The sequence below is a fragment of the Chiloscyllium punctatum genome, chromosome 14 (genome assembly GCF_047496795.1).
Source record: "Chiloscyllium punctatum isolate Juve2018m chromosome 14, sChiPun1.3, whole genome shotgun sequence".
In the NCBI taxonomy this organism is placed as follows: Eukaryota; Metazoa; Chordata; class Chondrichthyes; order Orectolobiformes; family Hemiscylliidae; genus Chiloscyllium; species Chiloscyllium punctatum.
In genome coordinates this window covers 30,528,913-30,555,518 of record NC_092752.1, presented here as the reverse complement: position 1 = coordinate 30,555,518, position 26,606 = coordinate 30,528,913, and the positions used below count along the sequence as shown (strand labels likewise).

General features: G+C 40.2%; 1 protein-coding gene across 2 annotated transcripts in view; it reads right to left on the bottom strand.

Moving 5' to 3' along the window:
• il15l (interleukin 15, like) overlaps nt 1–26,606 on the bottom strand; it is a 63,855-nt gene that overhangs the window by 28,965 nt on the left and 8,284 nt on the right. For both annotated transcript variants that reach the window (XM_072584127.1, XM_072584128.1), the window contains exon 2: nt 9,231–9,340. In XM_072584127.1, coding sequence (XP_072440228.1) covers nt 9,231–9,340 — 110 coding nt within the window. The remainder of the gene's footprint in view (nt 1–9,230; nt 9,341–26,606) is intronic.

The following is a 26,606-nucleotide window of genomic DNA, read 5'->3' as shown; positions in this document are numbered from 1 at the left end:
ATGTGGATTTGGAAGGTACTGTTGAAAGATGTAAGGATGACTTTCTGCAGTGTGTTTTGTAGATAATGCACAATACTGCCACTGTGCTTCAGTGGTGGAGGGAGAGCATGTTTAAAAGTAGTAGATAGGCTCAAGTCAAATAGGCTGTTTTGTTCACAGTGGTGCTGAGCTTTTGAGATCATTCAATCTGCACCCATCCAGGCAAGTAGAGAATATACCATTACACTATTGACTTGTGCATTGTAGATGGTGGACAAGCTTTGGGGAATCAGGAATTAAGTTACTCATCACAGAAATTCTAGCCTCTGACCCAGCTCTTGAAGCCACAGAACTTACATGTCTGATCCAGTTCAGTTTATGGCAACTCCCAGAGTTTTGATTGTTGGGGATTCAGCAATGGTAGGTCCATTGAAATGTTAAGGGGGGATGGTTAGATTCACTTTTGTTGGAAATACTCAATGCTTGATGCTTGTGTGATGCAAATGCTACCTGTCATTTAGCACCCAAATGTTGACCGTGCATTTCTGCACATGGATATGGTTTGCTTCTTTTTCCAAGGAACTACGAGCAGTGCAGACCATTGTAAATTTGCTGCATTGATGCAGAGATAATTAGCTGTCAATAACCATAACCACTATTCTTCATGCTCATTAAAACTCCAATGAGTAGACAGTGATCCAATCAGTGACTCCAATTTAGCTCGGGCTCAATGACACCACAGTTACTCAAGAAATGCCTTAAGTTCCAAGACATTTGCTTTAGCCTCCCCTCTGCAGTTCATCTGTCTTGTCTATGCTTGGATCAAGGCTCTAACGAGGTCAGGAGCTAACGTGGAACATCAGTGAGCAGTTATTACTGAGCATAGCACTATCGAAGACCTCCTCTAACACTCTTTCTACCGTGCAATGGCCAACATTAATCATCATCAGAACTTCCTTGTTCTTGTACTCTGCAATCTATTTATAAAGCCCAGGAACACAAATGCCTTTTTAACCACTGTCCTATTGCCTTAAACACTCATATCTGCCCTGCATTCCTTTGGAATTATATCTTTCGGTTCATATTATCTCTTCTCATTTTCCCTGCCAAAGATTTATCACTAATCTTTTGCCATTTCTCAGATCATCATCATGTGCCCATCCATTACAAGAACCTGTGGATATCCTCAATTATTATCCTCAAAATGTACTGTATTTGGAAGTCTGTGCCTCTGGAAAACTTTGAAATGTATGCACCCAAGTCTAGACCATTAAAGGTATCAAGAAAGGCAGTGTTTCTGAGAAACCACACAACATACCACAACATACCAGTCCAAAAAAAATTAATCATGATTCTCTACTTGTCAATTAACCTATTTCATATCCATGTTGCCACTGTTCCTTTTACATCATAGGTGTCAAGTTTGCATATTATGTGACACTTTGTCAGTGTCTTCTGGAAGTCCACCTACATATCAATCATGCTACGCTAAGCAGCCCATTCCATGATCTCAACAAATGTTCAAACAAATTAGTCAAACACACTTCACCTTCCACAAATCTAAATTGACTCTCCTTAACAAATTCATGTTTGTCCATTCATAAATTCCATCTCAGTTCATTTCCAAAAGCTTCTCCATCACCAAGGTCTTAATGTCCGGGTTTAGTCTTCAGGCCAGTTTTGAACACAGTAAAGCCAATTGCAACTCTCTAGTTTTAGAACATAGAACATAAAATATAGAACAGTACAGTACAGGCCCTTCCGCCACAATGTTGTGCCGAGCATTTATCTTAATCTAAGATTAACCTTACCTACACACCACTCAATTTATTGCCGTCCATGTGCTTGTCCAGCAGTCGCTTAAATGTCCCTAATGTCTCTGACTCTACTACCACTGCTGGCAGTGCATTCCACGGACCCCATCACTCTCTGCATAAAGAACCAACCACTAACATCTCTCCATACCTTCCTTCAATCACCTTACAATTATTATCCCTTGTGACAGCCATTTTCACCCTGGAAAGAAGTCTCTGGCTATATATTCTATCTATGCCTTTCATTACTTTGTATATCTTTATCAAGTCACCTCTCTTCCTTCTTCTCTCCTGTGTGAAAAGCCTGAGCTCACTCAACCTTTATGCACTCCAATGCAGGCAGCAACCTGGTAAATCTCCTCTGCAATCTCTCTAAAACATCTACATCATTGCTATAATGAGGTGGCCAGAACTGGACACAATATCCCACATGTGGTCTAACCAGGGTTTCACAGAGCTCCAGCAAAAGCCTGCAGCTCTTAAACTCAATCCCCCCGTTAATGAAAGCCAAAACACCATACGCCTTCTTAACAACCTTCCAATTTGCGTGGCAACTTTGAGGGATCTGTGTACATGAACCCCAACATCCCGCTGTTCCTCCACACTGCCAAGAATATTCTGCATTCAAATTTGACCTTCCAAAACGAATCACTTTGCACTTATCCAGATTGAAGTCCATCTGCCACTTGTCAGCCCAGCTCTGCATCCTGTCAATGTCTTGTTGTAGATTAGAGTAGTGCTGAAAAAGCAAAGCAGGCCAGGCAGCATCCGATGAGCAGGAAAATCGACATTTCAGGCCAAAGTCCTTCATCAGGAATGAATCTGGGAGCCACAGGGGTGTAGAGGCTTGGGGCTGGGGAGAAGGTAACTGAGAGTGCAATAGGTGAATGGAGGTGGGGGTAAAGGTGATAGGTTGGAGAGGAGGGTGGAGTGAATAGGTGGGAAGGAAGATTGACAGGTAAGACAGTTCATAGGGATGGTGCTGACCTGGAAGTTTGGAACTGAGGTAAGGTGGGGGAAGGGGAAATGAGAAAACTGATGAAGTCCACATTGATGCCAAGAGGTTGAAGGGTTCTGAGGTGGAAGATGAGGTGCACTTCCTCCAGGCGTTGGGTGGTGAGGGAGTGGCAAAGATGGCAGCCCAGGACCTGCATGTCCTCGCAGAGTGGAAGAGTGACTTGAAATGTTCAGCCACAGTGCGGTGGGGTTGATTGGTGCAGGTGTCCCGGAGATGTTCTCTGAAGTGCTCTGTGAGTAGACGTCCAGTCTCCCCAATGTAGAGAAGACTGCATCGGGAGCAACGGATACAATAAATGACACGTGTAGAAGTGCAGGTGAAGCTTTGATGGATGTGGAAGGCTCCTTTGGGGCCGACATTTCCGCAACCTACAAACAGACCCTACTACCAGGTATATATTTCCCTCCCCACCTCTATCTGCTTTCCATAAAGACCATTCCCTCTGCGACTACCTAGTCAGGTCCATGCCCCTTAACAACCCACCCTCCCCTCCTGGCACCTTCCTCTGCCACCTCAGGAATTGTGAAACCTGCGCCCACACCTCCCCCCTCACCTCCATCCAAGATCCCTGTATCCCGTACCTCCTAATTTGCTGAATGAGCCTACCATGACATTATCAAATGCCTTACTCAAATCCATATACACCACATCCACTACTCAACATTCATCAACTTGTCTCGTTGCATCCTCAAAAAACACAATAAGGCTTCTGAGGCATTACCTGTCCCTTACAAAGCCATGCTGACTATCTTTAATCAAAATATATTTTTCCAAATAGTCATAAATCCTACCTCTCAGAATCCTTTTGAGTACCTTGCTTACCACAGACTTAAGACTGAGGGATTTCCCTATTCCCTGTCTTGAACAGAAAAACAACATTCGCCTATAACCAACCACCCCACATTACTCCCATGGAGAGTGAGGATGCAAAGATCATTGCTAGAGGCACAGCAATCTCATTTCTCGCTTCCCGTAGTAACCGTAGATATATCTGGTCACGCCGTGGGGACTTAGCTATTTTGATGCTTCACAGAATGTCCAGCACATTCACTTCCTTAATATCAATCTATTCAAGCCTATTAACCTGGTCCACAGTGTTTTCACTATCACCAAGGTCCCTCTCCCTCCTGAATACTCTAGCAAAAAACTCATCTAGGAGCCTTTACCTTACCATTCCTTGCCTGTTTCAGTGGGACAAAGTTATGCTACACTCTCAACAATTGCTCCTTAAACAGCATCCACGTTTGTGCATTTCCTGTAGAACAATTGTTCCCAATTTATATTCCATAGCTCCTTTCAAATAGCAATACAATTTCCCCTCCATCAATTAAATACCTTATCATACGGTCTGTTCCTACCCCTCTCATGGTTATGATAAAGGTGAGGCAGTTGTGGTCACTGTCACCAAAATGCTCTCCCATTGAGAGCTCTAACACGAAAGGATTCAGAAAAGATTTACAAGGATGTTACCAGGGTTGGAGGATCTGAGCTACAGGGAGAGGCTGAACAGGCTGGGGCTGTTTTCCCTGGAGCGTCAGAGGCTGAAGGGTGACCTTATAGAGGTTTACAAAATTATGAGGGGCATGGATTGGGTTAATAGGCAAAGTCTTTTCCCTGGGGTCGGGGAGTCCAGAACTAGAGGGCATAGGTTTAGGGTGAGAGGGGAAAGATATAAAAGAGACCTAAGGGGCAACTTATTCACGCAGAGGGTGGTACGTGTATGGAATGAGCTGCCAGAGGATGTGGTGGAGGCTGGTACAATTGCAACATTTAAGAGGAATTTGGATGGGTGTATGAGTAGGAAGTGTTTGGAGGGATATGGGTCAGGTGCTGGCAGGTGGGACTAGATTGGGTTGGGATATCTGGTCGGCATGGACAGGTTGGACCGAAGAGTCTGTTTCCATGCTGTACATCTCTATGACTCTATGACCTGGCCTGGCTCATTGCCTAGCACCAAATTCAATATGGCCGCCTCCATTGTTGGTCTATCTACAAATTGGGTCAGGACTCCTGCCTGGACACACCTGACAAAATCAGTACCATCCAAACCATCTGCACTAAAGGAGCTTCCAATCAATATTGGGGAAGTTGAAGTCACCCATAACAACAACTTTGTTACATCTACACCTTTCCAAGATCTGCTATCCAACCTGTTCTTCAATCTCTCTGCGGCTATTGGGGGGTCTATAGAAAGTACCCCATAAAGTGACTGCTCCTTTCCTGTTACTGACCTCCACCCGTACTGACTCAGTAGACAAACCCTCCTCAACAACCTCCTGTTCTGTAGCTGTGATGCTCTCTCGAATTAACAATGCTACTCCCACTCCTCTTTTACCCACCCCTCCCTGTTCTTTTTAAAAGATCTAAACCCTGGAATATCAAGCAACAATTCCTGCCCCTGTGAAATCTATGTCTCCGTTATGGCCACAACATCGTAGTTCCAAGCACTGATCCATGCCTTAAGTTCATCACTCTTATTCCTGACACTCTTTGCATTGAAACAGACAGACTTTAACACATCCCTTTGCCCTAACAATGTGTATCCTTCCTAATAGACTCTATTTCTGCCCATTGAATAACTATCCTCTCCTCTAATTTATAGCTCTGGTTCTCATCCCCCTGCCAAACTAAGTTTAAACCCTCCCGAAATGCTCTGGCAAATCTCCTGCCCAGGACATCGGTGCCCCTCCAGTTTAAGTGCAACCCATCCTTCCTGTACAGGTCCCACCTTCTCCAGAAGGTACCCCAATGATCTACATATCTGAAATCCTCCCTAGTTTTCTTGTACCAGTACCAATACCTGAGGCAGATTACAAGTTATGGCTAATCCTCAGCAATTGCCACTCACTTGTTTTCCAAATCCTTGGTTCCATCTCAGAGATCTTGGGGAGCAAGTTCATAGTTCCTTGGAAGTGGAGTCACAGGTAGAATGGGAAATGAAAAAGTTGTTTGATACTCTTGTCCTTATTGGTCAGTGCATTGAGTAGAGGCGTTGGGAGGTCTTATTATGGATGTATATGACATTGGTTCGGCCACATTTGGGATACTGAATTCAATTCTGGTCTCCCTGCAATAGGAAAGATGTAAAACTTGAAAGGATTCAGAAAATATTTACAAGGATGTTTCTGAATTGGAGGGTTTGAGCTGTAGGGAGAGGCAGGATAGGCTGGGGCTATTTTCCCTGGAAGTGTCAGAAGTTGAGGGGTGACCTTATAGAGGTTTATAAAACCATGAGGGGCACAGATAGGGTGAATGGCATAGATATTTTCCCTAGAGTTGGGGAGTTCAAAACTAAAAGGGCATAATTTTAAGGTGAGGAAAAAAATTTAAAAGGGACCTGATAGACAACTTTTTCCATACAGTGGGTGGTTCTTATGTAGAATGAATTGCTAGAGGAAGTGATAGATGTAGGTAGTTACAACATTTAAAAGACACTTGGATAGGTACATGGATAGGAAAGGTTTAGAGGGATATGGGCCAAATGCAGGCAAATGTGACTAGTTTAGTTTGGGGTACATGGTCAACACAGAAAAATTGGACCAAAGGGACTGTTTCCTTACTCTATAACTCAAAGACTAATTGCTGTAAAATGTGAAATTTCCAGACAAATGGATTCCCTTCACATGTTAAGACTGAAATGCCTTGCGTTATCTGCAGTGGGCCGACTGTAAGAACAACACTTGGTGTTTTGAGTCTTCAGATAGTTGTTGATGACACAAGGATAGGTAGGGAAGCACGTTGTAAGAGGACACAAAGTGCCAAATTTTCAACACTGAGACAGAAACTACAAATCAGACCATTTCCTAATTTTGCAATCCAGCGTCTGCCTAGCAGCATCTGCTATTGTTATTTTCATTGTGGGGTGACAGGGACAGGTTGGATTCATTGGCTGAGATAGACAGATTTTTGAACTACAAGTGAGTCCATGTTAAGGAGGTGGGTGCAATCAAGAAAGTGCAGTCTGCGTCTTTGTGCTTTAATCAACAAGACTAAAACAATACATAGAACAACACAGTCGCACATAAATTCTTAAAGACAGTAACAGTGTGGGATAAACATTGCAAGCATAGGGTTTGGTGGTTAAGAAGAATAAACTGAGAAAAATTCTTCATAATTCAAGCACGCTTTGAACCATCTAATGTTACAAACAGGTCAGCTGATGTTACTGAATGGTGGAGCTGGATTAAGCACAAAAATGGCCTGCTCTGATTCCTGTTTTCAATATCGTTAATTGTCTATGTGCGATTGTGCAACAATTGTGGACATTTAAACAATGCAACCTTGTACCAGTGATCTCATCATAATTTAATGACTGAACATCCATTTCTTCAGAAAGCCCTTTCACACCCCTTTTTTAAAATCTAAAATCAGACAAAAACATAAATACAGGACAACACATTCCTCACCATAATATACTGAATAATGTCAGGTTACCACACTGAAAGAGTGTCCAGTTTTGCTGCCTTCTGCCAACATGCGCGCCACAACCTTGCATGTTTGCAAAACAGTATAGTTGCTTCACAGTCCAGCAGCAATTTTAACAACTAGATCTTCTAAAATTCAGAGCAAGTATCTTTTACTGTACACTTGGTTCTGAAGGGGTTACCAATTTCTTGCATGCAGTGATATTCTCCAAAAACTAAGCCTCAGGCGACTGACTGTGTGGAGTTTGCACGTTCTCCCCGTGTCTGCGTGGGTTTCCTCCGGGTGCTCCGGTTTCCTCCCACAGTCCAAAGATGTGCAGGCCAGGTGAATTGGCCATGCTAAATTGCCCGTAGTGTTAGGTAAGGGGTAAATGTAGATGTAGGGGTATGGGTGGGTTACGCTTCGGCGGGGCGGTGTGGACTTGTTGGGCCGAAGGGCCTGTTTCCACACTGTAAGTAATCTAATCTAATCTAATCTAATCTAATTTCAAACAATATTTTTAGGTGTTTTTGGAGATTTATTACTTTAAACCCCAACACATAACTTTTTGCCTTTTAATTGCAGCACAACTGTCAAAATACACTTCACAGGTATACTCTACATTGTCCTTTAAATAGACATTCAATTCCCCCAGAATCATTCCAAATAGATAATTAGCTCTCAAGTGTTTAGTCCGCTCTTTTCCTTTCCTAGTCTGGAAACATTTAACCTTTTTATATTTGTTCATGGGATGCGAGTGTCATTGGTTGGACAGCCATTTATAGCCCATCCCTAATTGCCATGGGTCTAGAGTCACCAAACAAGGACAGCAGATTTCCTTCTCTAAAAGAAAATTAGTGAACCAAAAGGGTTTTTATGACAAATGACAGAAGTTACATGGTTGTCATGAGACTAGTTTTTTGCTGAATTCAAATTTCATCATCCAGGTATGGTAAATTGAACTAATTCCTTCAAAACCTTATCCTGGGTTTCTGGATTGCCAATCCAATGATACTACCACTTTGCCACTGTCTCTGGTGGAGGAGGAGAGGATATCTCTAGGGATATTTTTCACAATGCAGATTTTCCTACAGTTAGACAAATCTTCCAGCCTCATTTTAACGATTCACAAATTTGATCTTTCTAATCTCAGTGTTAACTGAGATAGTGAACTGCGCTATCTTTAATCACTAGTTACACTTTTTCTTCTGGATCGCCCGCCAGATTAAATTTTCTGTAATGTTTAGTGATTTTTACAAAAGCCTGCATCTCAACATTACAATAGTTTCTTCCATACTGTTCCCATCATAAAGCCCAGTACCATGGCAATATATATCACATGGGCCTTATACCCAGGCTGCAATGCAGAATAGTTTAAGGATCCAGCTTTCTTTGATTTTCAAAGTAAATTGACATATTAAAGCACGACTGTTTATAACCAGATATTCTCTACATCTTTCTAGGAGTTTGGAAATGTGTAACCATTTGTAGCACATGGGCCATTGTCTAATCGTGTAAATATCTTGGATATTTTTCAATTCTTTTAACATTCAAAACAGTTTGGACCTCATTTAATCTCTAACAATCAAATCACCCAGACTGTTATGAACATGTTCCCCTTTATTCTACCATATGTTAATGACACAGTCCCCCCCAAAAATAAAAAATCATACAAAAATGTTCTGATTGCAACAGTACCTCAAAGTAACCATCTTGGACTTAAATAAAATTTAATATTATATCGGAAATCTGTACCTACTCCTGATCTATCGATTGTGCTTGCTACTGCAAAGACATGTCACATTATTGATTGTAACTGAGGTTTGTTTCCTGGGATAAGTAAAGTTGAAATTCTCGCACATAGAACAGGATTGCAATATATAACCAGTTAACTTTCAGAACAGAGATGAACAAATAATTAATAACTGCAACATGTTAAGCAATGCATTTTACTACATCTATAAGCATATTATTACATACTTAATTATGATAGCTATCTCTAAATAAAACATTACCATAATAAGAGCAGAGAAATCCCAGTCTCAGTGTTTATGAATGTGAAAATATGGCAGTCCAGACTCAGATGGAGGTAACAGTAGAAACAAATTCGTTTCACTTGCCTTCTCTGCAAAGAGAAATAAAAAAAGTTTTTTTAAAAATTCATGGTTCCCTTCCTGACCAGAACAAAATCCACAGTGCCATTGAAAATTAAACATATTACTCTCATCAGTAGTGACTGGTATTTATATGAAGGGGAGCTCTCATCAAAAACAAAGAACATTGGTAATAATGATCAGCATACTTCAAAAATTGTCTGAAACTCTGCATTACTTGACTTGGAACTATGTCATCGCTCCTTCACTGTCAAGATCCTGGAACTCCTTCCCTAACTGCATTGTGGGTGTATTTACACCCAAGGAACTGTAGTGCTTCAAAAAGGCAGCTCACTGACACTTTCTCAAGGTCAATTAGGGATGCAAACTAAATGCTGGCCTAACCAACTATGCCCATATCCTATGAACGAATTAAAAGAAAAAACATACCTTCAGAAGAACACAAGTTACATTTCAAAATGTCAAAATTATTTTTAAAAAGTAGACATTCTTTGCTGCTGCTTTGCTAGTTGATATAGAGGCCTAACAACATTCCTTAAAGTTAAAAAAAAACTAAAGGCTCCTATGAAAACATCACGAAAAGACATAGCTGCACTCATTTTCCCACCCACTTCTAGGCATTCAATGCCCTCTTTCTACAGAACTGTCTCTTTCCAAAAAGGCTTTATTTTACATGCACACACATACACAAAGTTTTACTTTAGAGGGGCTACTAGATTTTCAAAACGCACAATCCACACTGTTAAGTGCTGGCAGCTCCCCATTCCAATTTAAAAGAAGCCCTGACAATGATGATGGCTCAGACCTCTCCAAACTGCCATTAAGCAGGCAGTGCAATCATTCAGCCCACCATCTGCCAGATCTCTTTTTCAAATCAAAATTGCTTCAGCATATTCTCCAAATTGCCACAAACAATATTAATGCAACAAAACACCGAATACTGGAGAAACTCAACTGGCAGAATCTGTGAAAAGAGAAATAGAGTTAATATTTCAAGACTGGCATGACTCCTTCAGAAATGCACAATACTATGAAATGCTGCAGGTTACAGTATGAAAACATAATATAGGCAAGTGTGTTTGAAATTAAGAATTCCCAACTTGCTTGTACTTTCTTGTATTGAGATTATAGCACGGTCAATGATTGGTATAAAACAATTAGTGAAACTTATTACTCAAAAGAGGATTCAACCTATAGAAGTTAATTCAAGTCAACAGATCAATGGGCCATGATGGAAACATAAAAGATTCCTTAGGAGTTTAGAGAAGAAATAGAGGGAACTCCAACTATAATTTTCTGAAATTGTACATAAAGAAATATTGTACAAGATGAATAATTGCAGCCTTCTTCAAAAGGAAAATTGCTAAGGAGTTGGAGAAACAGAACTTCCACCAAGCCCAGTCAAATAGTCTTTTTTTTTTAAATGCAGGTTATTTTTGCATTTGTTGTTTTCAGCACAGATTCCAGCATCTACAGTAATTTGCTCCTATCATTTTGTTTTATCATTTAGTCAAAGAGAAGCACTGTAATTAATGCAGATTAAGATACACTTGATGTTACACATGAAAATGGCATGTGGTATTAAGAGGAAGGTGCCCACGTAGCTGGAGATTGGAAAGCAAAATAGATATTTTAGCAAAGTGGCAGATGATTGTGAAGTACAGTTCAGATCAGAAAACTGTAAGGCAACACAATTACAAGAAAGAATTTCAGATAATATCCACCTGAAATGAAAATAGTATATAAACATGCATTTTAAACTTAAAAATAAAGTTAGACTGCATTTCTCAGAATACTGTGTATATCTCCCAGTTTTTATTTTACAAGGTCAAAATTGCAGTAGAATGTTAATTCCTGTCTAAAACAATTAATCGCAGATTGCCTTTACTTCTTATTATTTTAAAGGGCGGGGTTCCCTTTAAACAGGTAACCTTATGTTTTAATTGGCATTAAACTTCTCTCCTTACAATCAACTTATTGTGAATAATACCAGATAAGGCAACATCTACAGATAGTAAAAAAAATTGAATCTAGTGCATGTTACAGACTAAATATGGCCATAAAAGTTTTTCTTCCCCCAGTGGCTCCAAAATACACAAAGAACTTGAATAGAAAGTTACATTGATTTCAGCTATATATTTGCAGCATTTGGCATTTTAAGATTTCAATATGCCTTTTTGTTTAGTCTGTACTGCTACTTGTCCCTGACTTGTCTATACTCTAGATAATTTCTAATCAACTGGAGCTGGTGGCAGTTGAACCCAGGCCTCTTGGCGACCACCAGGTTCCATTCAATTTTCTTAAAGCCGCACTGGCCTCCAAGATCCATGACAAGCAGCAACTTCAGGAAACAGAAGTTCAGCGCCATGATTGGTATGCCGACGCCAATCACCATGTGGGTATCTTAGAGCAGTTTCACGCACAGCTGTTCAGCTTAGAGGGAGTAATGACTACCACTGCACCACAGCAACCTTCTTTCCTCATGTTCTAATCGCACACAAATTCACTGCCTAAAGGCCCTCTGAAATTCCAAATCTATTTTTTTGAATACATTACAGAAGTCATATGAGTAAAGAATTCTAAAAGGTTGGTCAAACATGATATCCTCTTTTGCAATACAATTGAACTATTATTGTATTTTTCATTTCTACATGTTTTTCCATTATATCTTTGAATAAAGGCTCCATTAGTTTTCTGATTATAGATGTTTGAACATATAGCTATTTCTTACTCCTGGACTTGTTCTATCTCACTTTTTAAAAAAATAGAAATAACTTGAGCTGTCATCCAATCCTCTGAAATCATAACATGTGCTGATTTTTGCTGAATAAATATAATCATTTTTCTCTTTCCTTGCATCTTCTAATCTAAGTAAATATAATTCAGGGGATTTATCATCTTTGGGAGGCTAGCATGTTTATCAAATATCTCCCCTGCCAATAACATTTTTAATGCCATATCATCCCTGTCATCCTGATAACAACTGAAGGAAAATTAATATTATTAAATTATTAAAATTAATATTATTGTCATTTTGTTGTCATTGTCCATGAAAGTTATTGTGTGCTTTCCTTGATGGCCCAGTTCCAAATGTTCAGTTTATCTGTGTCTGTAGAATGCTTTACTATTTAACTTCATTTCCCACAATTAATCAATTAAATGGTTATCCTTTTTTATTTCTCTTCTAAATCACTTTCCATCCTTTAGTTATGTTTCCCCCCATTGTTCATGTGTTTAATAAATGCCTTTTTCATTAGTTTTATCTCTCCTTGTACAGTTATACCCATCCACATTGGTCAATAATGCATCAGCAGAATTTTCTTTTCATAAAGTCTGTTGGTCACCATTTAAAATGTCTTCCTATTTCTATTCTGTTTACTTCTTGGCCCAAATTAGTTTCCATTATTCCATTCTCATTCAAAAATGAAATTCTTTCCCCTAATCCATTATTTTGGTCTTTGTTTCACTTACGTATTTTGTAAAGCATTATTCTAGGTTTATGGTGATGTGATTGCTCTTGCTTGAAAAGTTCTTTTACATTGATTTCTCCCAGGTGCTGTGCTTCATTTACTACTAGAACCAACATAATTCCTTTCTACATAATGGTTAAGAAAGAAATCCTGCTCACACTGCAAAAACTCAATTTCCTTAATGTTACCTTTCTCCCCAGCTAATTATTTAAGAGTAGTTAAAATCTCCCATTATTATTACTCAATGACCTTGAGTCATTTCACAAATTTGCTCACATTTTTCTCCCTCCATTTGCACAACCATCTAGGAATGATCAATCCTTTGTCTTCTATTTCAATCCACATGGGTTCTGGTTCTTATTAGTTAAGTCTCTTCTTACTATTACCATTATGTTGTCTCTAAGTAGTAGAGCTCGATCAAACACCGCCCACCCTTTTTCCTTCCATATCATTATTGTATATGATATAACCTGCAACATTCAGATAACAATGCTGTTCTTCTTGTTTCAGTTAGTTGGTCTCAACTAGGTTACACAAAAGAAAAGTCTGCAAGCAGTCTCAGCTCCCTTACAATAGCAAGAGTTAAAACAAAAGGTTTTTTTTACTCCAAATTGGGCTGTAACATTCCTGTATTTGAAGTATGCTAGAATCATAAATTAGAAATTAATTCAATAATTCATCCTTTTAGCTGGTACTGACAACATAATTCAAACACACTGAAATGTTCATTGATGGCAGCTAAACGAGTACCTCTGGGAAATCTGGGAAATCCTATGTCACTGGTCATGGGTTCCGTGAATTCTTGCTCGGCTGATGAGTCCCAATCCTTGAGCACAACCCTGTCCACACACTTGGTCGTTGTGTTTGGGTGGTGGACTTTGTCCTAGACTTTGGGATTATTTGCATTCCTTTCTCCATTCCTTTTCTGTGCTTCCTCTTGCCGAATGTGTGTTCTCAAAGAATTGTATCAGTAAATTGAATGAGCAGCTCATGGTAAAAATAAAAGATTTCATCATTCACAATCTTGTGAGAGACAAGAATATTAATTTAAATCCTGAGGACAGAATTAATAGCAATATTATTTCATCCTGCACATGTAGCTGCAATCATGAATGCCTTTACTTCTTCCAATGTAGACTATCTTTTGCAACACTTCAAATAGCTCAGAATAACTCTATAGATGCCATTGATGGCTCAGTGAAGTGGGTTTGCCACTTTAAAATGTTAGGTTCAAAGGCTATGGTTTACATCAGTTAAATGTCTTACTAAGCAGACATTTTTGTTATTGATGGTCAGATTATCTGAAATGAAGGAGTTATTTAATGATTCAGAACTAAAAGTAACTCACTTTTGAAGGTAGCTGTGGAAAATTTGCGAAAGGAATGTATTTTACACATCTATGCAAGATTTACTACTTACAAAGAAGAAATGCTTTTCACCTGAGCAGAGAGATTGCTAAAGATAATGTTAACAATTATATGGATACAAATTAGAACATGCTAATAAGAAGCATTCTTGATTGATCTTAAACCTACTTCACAATTTATAATGGTGCGCGCTGGTGAATCGTGGATTCCAGTGCTACTGGTTCAGCTAACCCTATGGCAGAATCCTTCTGTGATTGAATATCGGCAAGGTCCAAGGTCCAACCTAAAGCAGGCAATGACAGTGCAGAATTGAAAATGCTCCAGAATGGGGTCTTCTCTCTTTCACTGTAAGCTGTGAGAATGCTATTGTTGCCCTCGTGCTAGTAGATATGCTAAAATCACAGAATAATTTCTTCCGTATTTTGAAATTCACAAGGTTTGTCCAATTTTGTCTGATCAGTCGAGCATGTACCTAGAATATAACAGCACAGTACCGGCCCTCTGGATCTGTGAAACCAATCTGAAGCCTATCTAACCTACACTATTCCATTCTCATCCATATGCCTATCCAATGACCATTTAAATGCCCGCAAAGTTGGCGAGTCTACAACTGTTGCAGGCAGTGCAGTGCGTTCCACGCTCCTACTACTGAGTCAAGAAACTATCTCTGACATCTGTCCTATATCTATCACCCCTCAATTTGAAGCTATGGCCCCTTGTGTTAGTCATCACCATCCGAGGAAAAAAGGATCTCACTGTCCACCCAATCTAACCCAATGATTATCTCATACGTCTCAATTAAGTCACCTCTCAACGTTCTTCTGTCTAACTAAAACAGCCTCAAGTCCTCAACCTTTCCTCGTAAGGCCTTCTCTGCATACAAGGCAACATCCTAATGAATCAAACCCTTACCAAAGCTTCCACATCCTTTGTATAATGCGGTGACCAAACCTGCACGCAATACTCCAAGTGCGGCCACACCAGAGTTTTGTACAGCTGCAGCATGAAAAGCAATAGTACAGCCCTTACTATTAGTATTCTGGATTGTTTTTAATCTGCAGGCAAAATGTCTGTGCACAAATCTGAATGTTCATACACCATGGACAAGTCTGGGTTTTGACAGTCTCAATAATACTGAGATTGGCTCATGCTTGTTTCAACAGTGGATTTGGTCGAACCTGATTAATAACCTGGTAACGTTTCTGCCAGGGTATATACAAATGTTTTTGCATTCTGCTGTGCTTGATTGTGTGGCTGTTAAAACCAATCTTCATATTCTATTCTGTGTTTGCTTCTTTTGAATATGCACTGTCATCTTAAGTTTCAGTAGAATTCACTACAGTCAAACCCATTTCACCGAGCCATCAATGGTATCTATAGTTATGGTGATGCTATTTCTGAGTTATATTCTACATTGAAATAGGAACTGAAAAGAGAGCTGTACTAATCACAAATTTTGAGTTCATTGGTTAAGTTGGAAAAGGACAGCTAAGAGGCTAAATGGTTTGTAAGAGGCTATGGCAGAGTGCTAGCAATCCAGAAACTCAGGCTAATGTTCTGTGGACATGCATTAAAATCTTAACATGAAAGATTGTCCACATTAATAAAAATCTGGAATTTAAAACTTAAAAATCACAACACTGGGTTATATATCAAAATCTTCTGTCAGAAATGCAAAGCTTGTTTGTTTCATAAAAAAGGAACAAAGTGGGAAACTGCATGTGATTGCCACTCTGAGGTTGTAGCATTAGTCAGGTGCATGTTAACCGGGTTCACGTTAATATAGTATATGTGCTGAGCAAAGTAAAGCTTTGTGGTTTAAATTTTCCACTCACTGACCGACTGAATTATGATTTGCACTGGCCTACTTCCAAGTAACAGGTCTTCTGTGGAATAGAGCAGTCAGAGGAGTGGGGGAAAGTAAAACAGTCCTATTTTCACAGTAGTCAGTTGTCATCATCTGAAATTTAATGGCCCAATTGCTATCAAAAGGTAAATATGTAAATAAGTGCAAGATTAGGATGCCAGGCAAGTAGGGTATAGGGCAAATGGATAGGGGTAGAGTTCTAAGGGGAGGGGGGTGGGAATAGGGGCAGGTAAATGGGAGTCCTTTTTGGGTAGGTTGGGTTGGAAAGGAAATATCAAATCTGGCAGGAACAAAGAGGTTGGTGATATCAGGTCCCGAGGAAGTGCAGAGCTGAGATGGGATCCAGTGGTGGGGGAAGGTAAAGATTGGGTCTATGAGCAGGGTGGAGGAAGTGGTGAAGGTGCGGTCAGGTCAGAGGCCTGACAGATCTGGCAGCAGGGTTGGGGGATTCAGTGTGGGCATGAAAAACTGGGGGTGCGGTGTTCCAGAGGTAGAGAAAAGGGGAATGGTGAGGTGCTCACATGGGGGTGGTGTCAGGTCTACCAGCTGGAGAATGGGGCTCAAGTCCAGCAGCAGCAGCAGCAGCAGAGGAGTCGGGTTCCGGCAGTGAGGGGGTTTGTGACTGGTGCAGGTGAGGGGTTGGGATGACAGGTCAGGATCTAGTAGAGATGTAGTTCAGGTATTAGAGCTAGGCTGGGAGGCCAGTTGAATAATTATGCAGGGGTAGTCTAGGTATTTAATCAGAGTTGAGAAGGTGGTGCTGGAAAAGCACAGTAGGTCAAGCAGCATCCGAGGAACAGGAGAATCAATGTTTTGGGCATAAGCCCTTCATCATTCCCGATGAAGGGCTTATGCCCGAAACGTCAATTCACCTGTTCCTCGGATGCTGCTGTGCTTTGCTAGCACCACACTCTAGACTCTGACCTCCAGCATCTGCAGTCTTCACTTTCTCCTAGGTACTTAATCATCCAACTCTCCCTGAGGAACTACAGGTGGGGCTTCTATAACGCGTTTTTATTAAACGCAATTTGTCTATGACGCAATTTGCGAATTGCCGGACGTTTTTTTTCATAAACCCTTCTTCAGGAATCCTTTCCTGAAGAAGAGCTTATGCCTGAAACATCGATTCTCCTGCTCCTTGGATGCTGCCTGACCTGCTGCGCTTTTCCAGCAACACATTTTTCAACTCTGATCTCCAGCATCCGCAGTCCCCACTTTCTCCTAGTTTTTTTTCATAAAGTGAACTGTCGTTCACTGTTATGCAATTCTCATCCCCAACACTAGGTGTCACAGTGCGCAGAGGACTGGACTCCGCGTCAGCATCACACGGTCACTCAGCTCATGCACTTTCTCGTGAAGAGCTTCGTGAAAGGCATTGTAAATGTTTGTGCTAGTGGACTTGGAAAAGCATCGTGAAAATGTCCCTACAGCCTGAGGTCAAGAAACTGGGAGCAATCTGTTAATTTAAAGACTGAAAGAGTTGAAATAAGAACGGAATTTCACTGGAATTGACTAACAATAAAAGGACAATGTTGAGAAGCAGTTTGAAACTTGGTTTTGTTGCTTGTCTTAACAGCTTTTTTCTCTCTCTCTTTGTTTGACAAATGTTTACATGTTGAAGAATATCTGTAGACTCATGTGAATCTGTTTCAGTGACTAATCACTATGGTAACCAACTGCAAAAAAGCAAACTCCACAGGGACTCCATGGACGCGGTCAGTCAGCTGCTCAAGGTGGTCCAAGTCAGGAAGCTCTGCACATAGTGGGTGAAGTGGTCAAGGTAGGTATCACATTGTTACTTTTGGTGCATTTGTGCAGATGTCCTGAGGAGGTGAATAGGCTGTGCAGAAGAGATTCAGGGTTAGTCAGGGTCAGACGTCAGCAAGGATGAGAGCGAGTGGGGAAGGTCATAAAGTCATTGAGATGTACAGCGTAGAAACAGACCCTTCAGTCCAACCCGTCCACACCGACCAGATATCCCAACCCAATCTAGTCCCACCTGCCATTAACCGGCCCATATCCCTCCAAACTCTTCCTATTCATATGCCCATCCAAATGCCTCTCGAATGTTGCAATTGTACCAGCCTCCACCACATCCTCTGGCAGCTCATTCCATACGCATACCACCCTCTGCGTGAAAAAGTTGCCCCTTAGGTCTCTTTTATATCTTTCCCCTCTCACCCTAAACCTGTGCCCTCTAGTTCTGGACTTCCTGACCCCAAGGAAAAGACTTTGTCTATTTATCCTATCCATGCCCCTCATAATTTTGTAAACCTCTATATGGTCACCCCTCAGTCTCCGATGCTCCAGGGAAAACAGCCCCAGCCTGATCAGCCTCTCCCTGTAGCTCAGATCCTCCAACCCTGGCAACATCATCGTAAATCTTTTCTGAACCCTTTCAAGTTTCACAACATCTTTCCGATAGGAAGGAGATCAGAATTGCATGCAATATTCCAACAGTGGCTTAACCATTGCCCTGTACAGCTGCAAAATAATCTCCCAACTCCTTTACTCAATACTCTGACCAATAAAGGAAAGCATACCAAACGCCTTTTTCACTATCTTATCTACCTGCGACTCCACTTTCAAGGAGCTATGAACCTGCACTCCAAGGACTCTTTGTTCAGCAACACTCCCTTAGACCTTACCATTAAGTGTATAAGTCCTGCTAAGATTTGCTTTCCCAAAATGCAGCACCTCGCATTTATCTGAATTAGACTCCATCTGCCACTTCTCAGCCCATTGGCCCATCTGGTCCAGATCCTGTTATAATCTGAGGTAACCCTCTTCGCTGTCCACTACATCTCCAATTTTGGTGTCATCCGTAAACTTACTAACTGTACCTCTTATGCTCACATCCAAATCATTTATGTAAATGACAAAAAGTAGAGGGCCCAGCACTGATCCTTGTGGCACTCCACTGGTCACAGGCCTCCAGTCTGAAAAACAAATTCTCCACCACCACCCTCTGTCTTCTACCTTTGAGCCAGTTCTGTATCCAAATGGCTAGTTCTCTCTGTATTCCAGGAGCAGAGATAGAATGAGTGTAAGGTATCAATGAGAAGATGGTAGCACCTTCACTGGCAGACTGAAGAAGGTCATTGATCTTCTTCATATATTCTGTGCATTCCTTTAGATGGTTGAGACTGCATTGGCCTGGAAGGTTGGTATGGTCCCAGTAGAAAAGGACATCCTGCCTCTGCATCACCCCATCCCCATCAGCAGCATCTTCATGTCCATACCCACAAAGAGAGGTACTAATTTTCCATTGTCTGCCATGTCCAGGCCAATGTCAAGAACCATGCAGAGCAGCTCTGGACTAAAGCTCTTGTCTGAGTGCACAAAACCTTTTCAAAGATGGTGCTGCACTACGGATGGTGATCAATTCTGGGATATCCAATGGTATGTTGGTATTAGAACATGTGAGAGGGACACCAAAGGGTGAGGTAGGTAATAAATCAGGTGGGTTTTGTAAAACAAGGTGATACACATCCCTAAGCATCATGATGTGAAACCCTCAAAAATTTCACAAAACTGACACTTAGCAAAGAAAAAAAATTAAGATTCAGCTCTTGATCTATCAAGGCAGATTTCATTCTGGGATCTGACTTGTGCAGTATTACCATTGTAGTGCAGCCAGCATGTATCGATGCCAATCGAGAATAATCAGGATGTAGGTTTGCTTGCTGAGCTGGAAGGTTTCAGCGTGCAAACCTACATCCAGAACCTCAACCTGAGCTACAAATCTTCTCAAAACCAGAGAGTAATCAGTTGAAGATTCTGATGAATTGCACTATACAGTACCATATAATGGGTCCAAATTTACTTAGACTGTGCTATCATTTGTATTCGGTTAACTCCTAGTTTTGTTCCATTTTTACTGGTATTTTTGTTAGTTTGCCCCTAACCCTGCTTTTCCCATAGGCCCCATTATTTCTTTTCCAGAATACAGTATCACACATGAACCAACTACAGCGTTATAGGAGAACTACCTGTACTTAAACTAACTGCAGCAGAACCCTCTAAATTCTATGATCTAAATGGATACTTTTCGAAGTTACCAGGCATAGATGAATTGCCCAATCCTTGGCAACTCCTTTGGAGTGTGCTATATTTCTGGGATATCCAGAAAGTGGTGAGTTGTTTTGGAAATGGTCCATGGTATGGTGGTATTAGAACATGTGAGAAGGACACCAAAGGGTGAGGTAGGTAATAAATCAGGTGGGTTTTGTAAAACAAGGTGAAAGTCAACACATAGTTTCCAAACTTTTCACGCTTCAGAAACAAATATCTGGTCACCAGAAAATCTGGGTCAATTATTGTACTTAGCACTGTATGAACTCTGATGAGTCAGACTAAAAACTGGCTGGTAGTAATACAATGAATCACATGCTTTCAAGTCTTGATAGACTGTTGTTTAACTAACGTTTAAAATGCAATGAAGTGTTAATTGATAGCCAGGCTGCAGCTGCTACTTTAATGGACTGAGTTTATGCTTGGGTCACTGAAGAGCCAAATTCTACATCTATTAAATTCCTATACATAAACGCAATTCTTAGTCCACCAACTCGATGGGTGACAATAGTGTCATACCTCCAGATAAAGATGCAGTCTATCAATATTTACAATTCCAATTCACATATGAATAATTCAAATTTAAAGCAAGTTATCTTTTGACTAATTGCACTGATTGGTGCTGTGTTGCAACAATGACTGCCTTTAGCAAAAGGAGGTCAAAGTGTGAAAGGTTGGCAACTGACAACTTAAATTATTTACATTATCAATTAAACACGGTTCCTTGAGATTTTCCAAAGGAGATATCTTCAGAGGGATAACTTCCCCATCACACTCTCTCCTATCCCTTTGTCTGCTGCTGATATGGAAATGGCGGATCTAATTTAATAATGACCCCTGATTCGCTAGTAGTGATGTTTGGACATAAGCTTTTGATGAGTAACTTTGTCGAAAGCTTTTGATAAATCTAATATTGTCATGTCCATACTTTCATTTCTATCAAGACTTGAATCTAAGTCATTCGAAGTCTGGAAAAGCTATATTTTGGTTGACTTTTTTTGACTGAAACCCATGTTTACTGCCCACCAGAATACTGAGCTTCAAAGTGATTGATGGTATGTAAATGAACAATATGATGCATTCATATCAAAAACAACATTATATTTAATCAGGTGGAGGGATAAGTCTATAAAACCATGCCATCTTGGAACATATTAAGCTCTGGGTTTTTTGAAATATATAAAACTATTGGTGGCTTTCACCCCGCCAAAAACAAAAAGGATTTTCTCCTTTCTAAATTAGCCACATTTTATTATACATAAACAAGTACATTGCAACTTCAAAAACCATCATTTATTCAGTATGTAATGATGTATAACTAATGCAATATTCCATGAATGGCTTACAGTAGGATGAATAAAATTTACCGGATAGGATTAGCAACCTGCATGATTTTGAATGTTATTTAAAACAACAGCAGTTTTTTCCAATATTCACCATGTAAGTAACATTCATATCAAGGAGTAACATTAGGAATGAATCATAACAGTCTCATGAATATTAACAGATAAAGATCATTCAATTACTCACTGCTCACCTTTAAGTACAAGTGTAAATCTTGTGACCCCATCATAGATTCTAATTTTGCAAGAAAGTAAACTAGAATCACTTATGTTTCTTCTGCACCCCACACCCCCCATTCCAAAAGAAATACCTGTACCTGCTTCCAAATTAATAGAATGTGGGTATTTTGTCATCATATTGTGCCATGCTTCATCCACAGTGAAAGGCTGTCATAGAACATAGAAAAATACAGCGCAGTACAGGCCCTTTGGCCCTCGATGTTCCGCCGATCCAAGCCCACCTAACCTACACTAACCCACTATCCTCCATATGTCTATCCAATGTCTGTTTAAATGCCCATAAAGAGGGAGAGTCCACCACTGCTACTGGCAGGGCATTCTATGAACTCACGACTCGCTGAGTAAAGAATCTACCCCTAACATCTGTCCTATACCTACCACCCCTTAATTTAAAGCTATGCCCCCTCATAATAGCTGACATTTCTGATCTTATCCACCCATTATTTTATACTTTTTTTTTAACCTTATTTACCCAGGGGCTAAAGGATTTTGGTTAATCCACCTGCTAAAGTTACAATAACTAATTGTTGTACTTTCCCTCTTGGGCTCAAATTAATCATAGTTAAACAATTAAAACTTTGCGAGGACTGCAGTTAAGTGCAGTTACAATAAACCTCTTACAGCTATACTTTGATACCATTTTTGCATTATTTATTTTCTCTCCAGTGTGCTCCCGTAGCACAGACAATAAAAGGATACCACAACACATGTTCGTGATAAGAGCTTTGAGAGCAGGTTGGACCAGGATTCCAAATGCAAAGAACAGGAGAGATTTGGGACTGCAAGTGTTTAAACTGCTGGGTTTTCACTGCGTTTTTGATCAAGAATCAGACCTCAAGATTGGTTAGTTGGGTTAATTAGATCTAAAGGAGACTTGCCACTGTTAACATTCAGTCTGAGCTCCACTTCCATGGATGATTAGCATCACATTGTTAATATTTAATTCTCAAGTTAATTTTTAATTTCCAAAATGACTGTTTAAACTCTGTTACAGTGTCCCGTTAAGGCCTAGCATCCTTTAACATAGATTTAATTCGGCTTAGTTGACTTCCTGATTTTAAATGGTTTGCAAGAACTTCAGTATGGGAACCATTGCTGCCTCTAAGCTCACAACCTTGAAATCTCATCACACATCACTTTGGACGGGAGTGGCTTCCATGTCCCTTAGGGTTTGGGAAGCCCTGGTCCATTACCTTCCACATTTCGATCCTGATGAAGGGCTTTTGCCTGAAACATTGATTCTCCTGCTCCTCGGATGCTGCCTAACCTGCTGTGCTTATTCAGCACCACTCTAATCTTGATTTAGATCACTGTTCAAGATGCTTTTTCCAAGATCTGGTTTGGATTTTTGCCATCCATTTATAAATTTATTTTACTGCAGCTTTAAATTTCTCTTGGTTAGAATGAAATTCAAAATTATCTAGATATAAATATCATATTTACAAGTTACCAATGTCTGACCACCATTTATATAAACTGCATTTTCTGTTTGATAACCCATCTTTATTTCTATGCATCTAGAAATCAACTAACTCAAATTATTCAAGAAGTATCAATTTCAGGCAACAAATTGTTTTGAAGAAAGGGATAATCTACAAAGTATTTTGTGGTAGACAGTGATAGCCAGCACTCGAAACTTCAATACAAACAGGCCACATCCCAACCATTACACATTTTTATATATCCTTCATGTCAGCCGTAGTTCTAACCTCATGCGCTTTCACTGTTCCTATATCCTCCTTACCATAAATCATATACCTGTTTTGATTGTAATGAGGTCAGCCAAGTGGACCTCATAGAATGTGAGTTCCTGATTAGGGCTGTTAATCTGGTTCAATCAGTGAGCCCTGGCTGACAGATATAAATATGAGTATTAAGAGAGGAGAGGAGACTGATTCTGTTGGTGTCTCTTCCCACTAAGGAGGAGTTTATTTTGAAGTTTTTGTTTCTTCTTTTTTATTATTGTGATCGTTTGTTTTCTGGCTTTTCTTTCTTTTTTGCTTATTTGAAGCTGTGCTCAGCTGCACAGGCAGCTAAAGAAAGAAAAGAAAAAATAATAAAGAGATGTGTCAAAGGTTCTGCACACTTTGAGAGCTGGTTCTGAGAAAGCCAATGTCAAATACTATGCACGTGTAAATAAAGGGTGACTTGGTGACAGGGGATACCCGTCTCTGTGGAGTTATTTCAATACCCAACCTATTCTTACATAGTAATGCAAAGTTAAAAGTGACAACATCAGGTTATAGTCCAACTGCTTTATTTGGAAGTACTAGCTTTCAGAGCGCTGCCTCTTCATCAGGTAACTCGTAGGGCAGGATTATAAGACACAGAGTTTATAGCAAAAGATCAGTGTCATGCAATTAAAACAATATATTGAACAAACCTGTACAGCTCTAAAAGCTAGTACTTCCAAATAAACCTGTTGAACTATAACCTGGTGTTGTGTGATTTTTAACTTTGTCCACCTCAGGTCAACACTGGCACCTCCACATCACATTAATGCAAGTAAACACTGTCCTTAAATGCGATTCTATCATGGCCTTATTACTTCTGTCACAGAAAGATTCAGAAAAGGATTTCCTATCTCTCAGGTGATGGATAATGCTAAGCATGATGACTTAAATCAGACAAGTATCCAAAAATCAGATTTTCACCACCAAGTTAAACTTTCACAAGTAAACACTCATATGATGACTTTCTCACTATCAGGTGGTGAAAAGTCTATATACATGTATATGCATCTCATTAATACCCTAAAAACTTGAATTAACTTCCCCTTCCCAAATAACTTCCATCCAATTGAGATATAAATTTGACTGCGGAAACCAAGCACATGGTCCTCCAACATCAGCCAGGTGAGTACATAGCTTTCACTTCCTCTAATAATGTCTTTGCAATATTTCTTCTCTTTACTTCTGTTAGAAAAATGACAACTGCACTAGATGCCACCATGTCTTCAAAGGTACTACATGTCCCTGGACTCTCACTGCACCCAACTGGTTAATAACAATGCATTAGCCAAGACTTGTCAGGTGGTACTTTAGCACAGAAGGAAAGGCAGGAAAATATTGGTGTAGGACATAGTGAAGAGTTAATCTGAAAGGGGAATATGTGTTGAAGTGTGATATGGTGCTGATGTGATGCATATGCCAACAGTTTATGTGGTGAACACAGCATACATGCTTGAAGAGCATAGTGATATGAGAAAGAAAGAGAATGCTCAATAAGGCAAGGGCAGATTCCAGTCAGTCAGGGGCCAATCCTTGAGCTGGGACGTGCCTAGTCCAGGAGATAGACACAGTCAGGTCCACTTAAGTCCAGGGAGTCATGCAGTTATAATCTGGTGACAGTTTCTGCAGTCAGGAAAATTCAGTCTGTGCTTTGCTGGGATCGCCTTGCAAATTCAGCCTGGACCCTTCTCTATTTTATCCTTTCTTTACAAAGAATCTCAACACAGTGCAGTGTATGGAAGCAGGCCTTCCACTCTGAATATGTCCCCACCCCATAACCTCCACTTTGTTCTTGGTCACCCATCCAAACCATAGAAAGGTGTAAAACAAGGCCATTCAGCCCATCGATTCTGCACCATCAGAATAAACTAGCTTTTTAAAATTCATTCCAGGATGAAAACATCCCTGCAATCCAGCATTTATTGCCATCCCTAATTGCCCAGATGGCAATTAAGAGTCTATCACATTGCTGTGCATCTGGAGTCACATGTAGGCCAGACCAGGTAAGCAGTTTCTTTCCCTAAAAGATATTAGTGAACCAGTTTGGTTTTTATGACAATCAACAATGTATTCATGGTCATCATTAGAATCTTAATTAAAGACTTTTATGTAATTCAAATGGTGGGATTTGAACTTGGGCTCCCAGAACATTACCTGGGTTTCTAGATTGTTGATTGATAATACCACTAGGGCATTGCATACCCATTGCTGCCCACTCTAATCCCACTTTCCAGCACCTAGTTCAGGTTGCAGTACTTCAAGGGCAGATCCAGGTTTCTTTCAAATGTGATGAGGATTTCTACTTCAACCATCAAACTGCAGGATTACTAGTCTCTGACACGCTCGTGAACCAACAGTATTTATTTGGCTAGTCCAGTTCAGTTTCTGGTCAATGGTAATTCTAGGATGTTGACAATGGGGGACTCAGTTACAATCATGCCATTGGGTGAGGGGTAATTGTTAGATTCTGTCATTGCCTGGTAGTTGTGTGGCATGAACATTACTTGCCACTTCACAGGTCAAACCTGGATATTGTCAATATGTTACTACATTTGAACACAACTGCTTCAGTATCTCACCAGTTGCAAATGCCACTAAATATTTTCCAATCATCAACAACATTCTTACTCTTCACCTTATGATGGAGGGAAGATCATTGATGAAGCAGCTGGAGATGGCTGAGCCTAGGACATTATCAGGTAAGGGCCTTTTGTGGCACAGTGGTAGTGTCCCTATCTCTAAGCCAGAAGACTTGGCTTCAAGTTTCATTTGCCCTAGAGATGTGCCATAACATCTCTTTCACAGCCATCACACTCCGCATCCCCCCCCCCCCCCCCCCCCCACAACCTCTTTATTTAGATTCTCAGCATTATCCCTCTCCCTTATGAAGTCAGAGGCAAAGTACAGTGAGTCTTTTGTTAACACAAATTGGCTGTAACGCGATTGGTGAATTGGGAATGCTGTTTCTAAAACACAAACTTGTAAAACGTGTGTTCGCTATAATGCAATTAGATTGCCAACACTAAGTTTTATCTGTTTTGTGCAATTTTTATATAGCGAAGGTTCACACAGAAACAGAACTGTTGTGTTATAGAAGAAATTACTGTAATCATAAATAGTCAAAACAACCAGCCTGGTAGGCAGTGCTGGTTAATTGCTCAGTAATTTGCAGTGGGTATTCAAAAA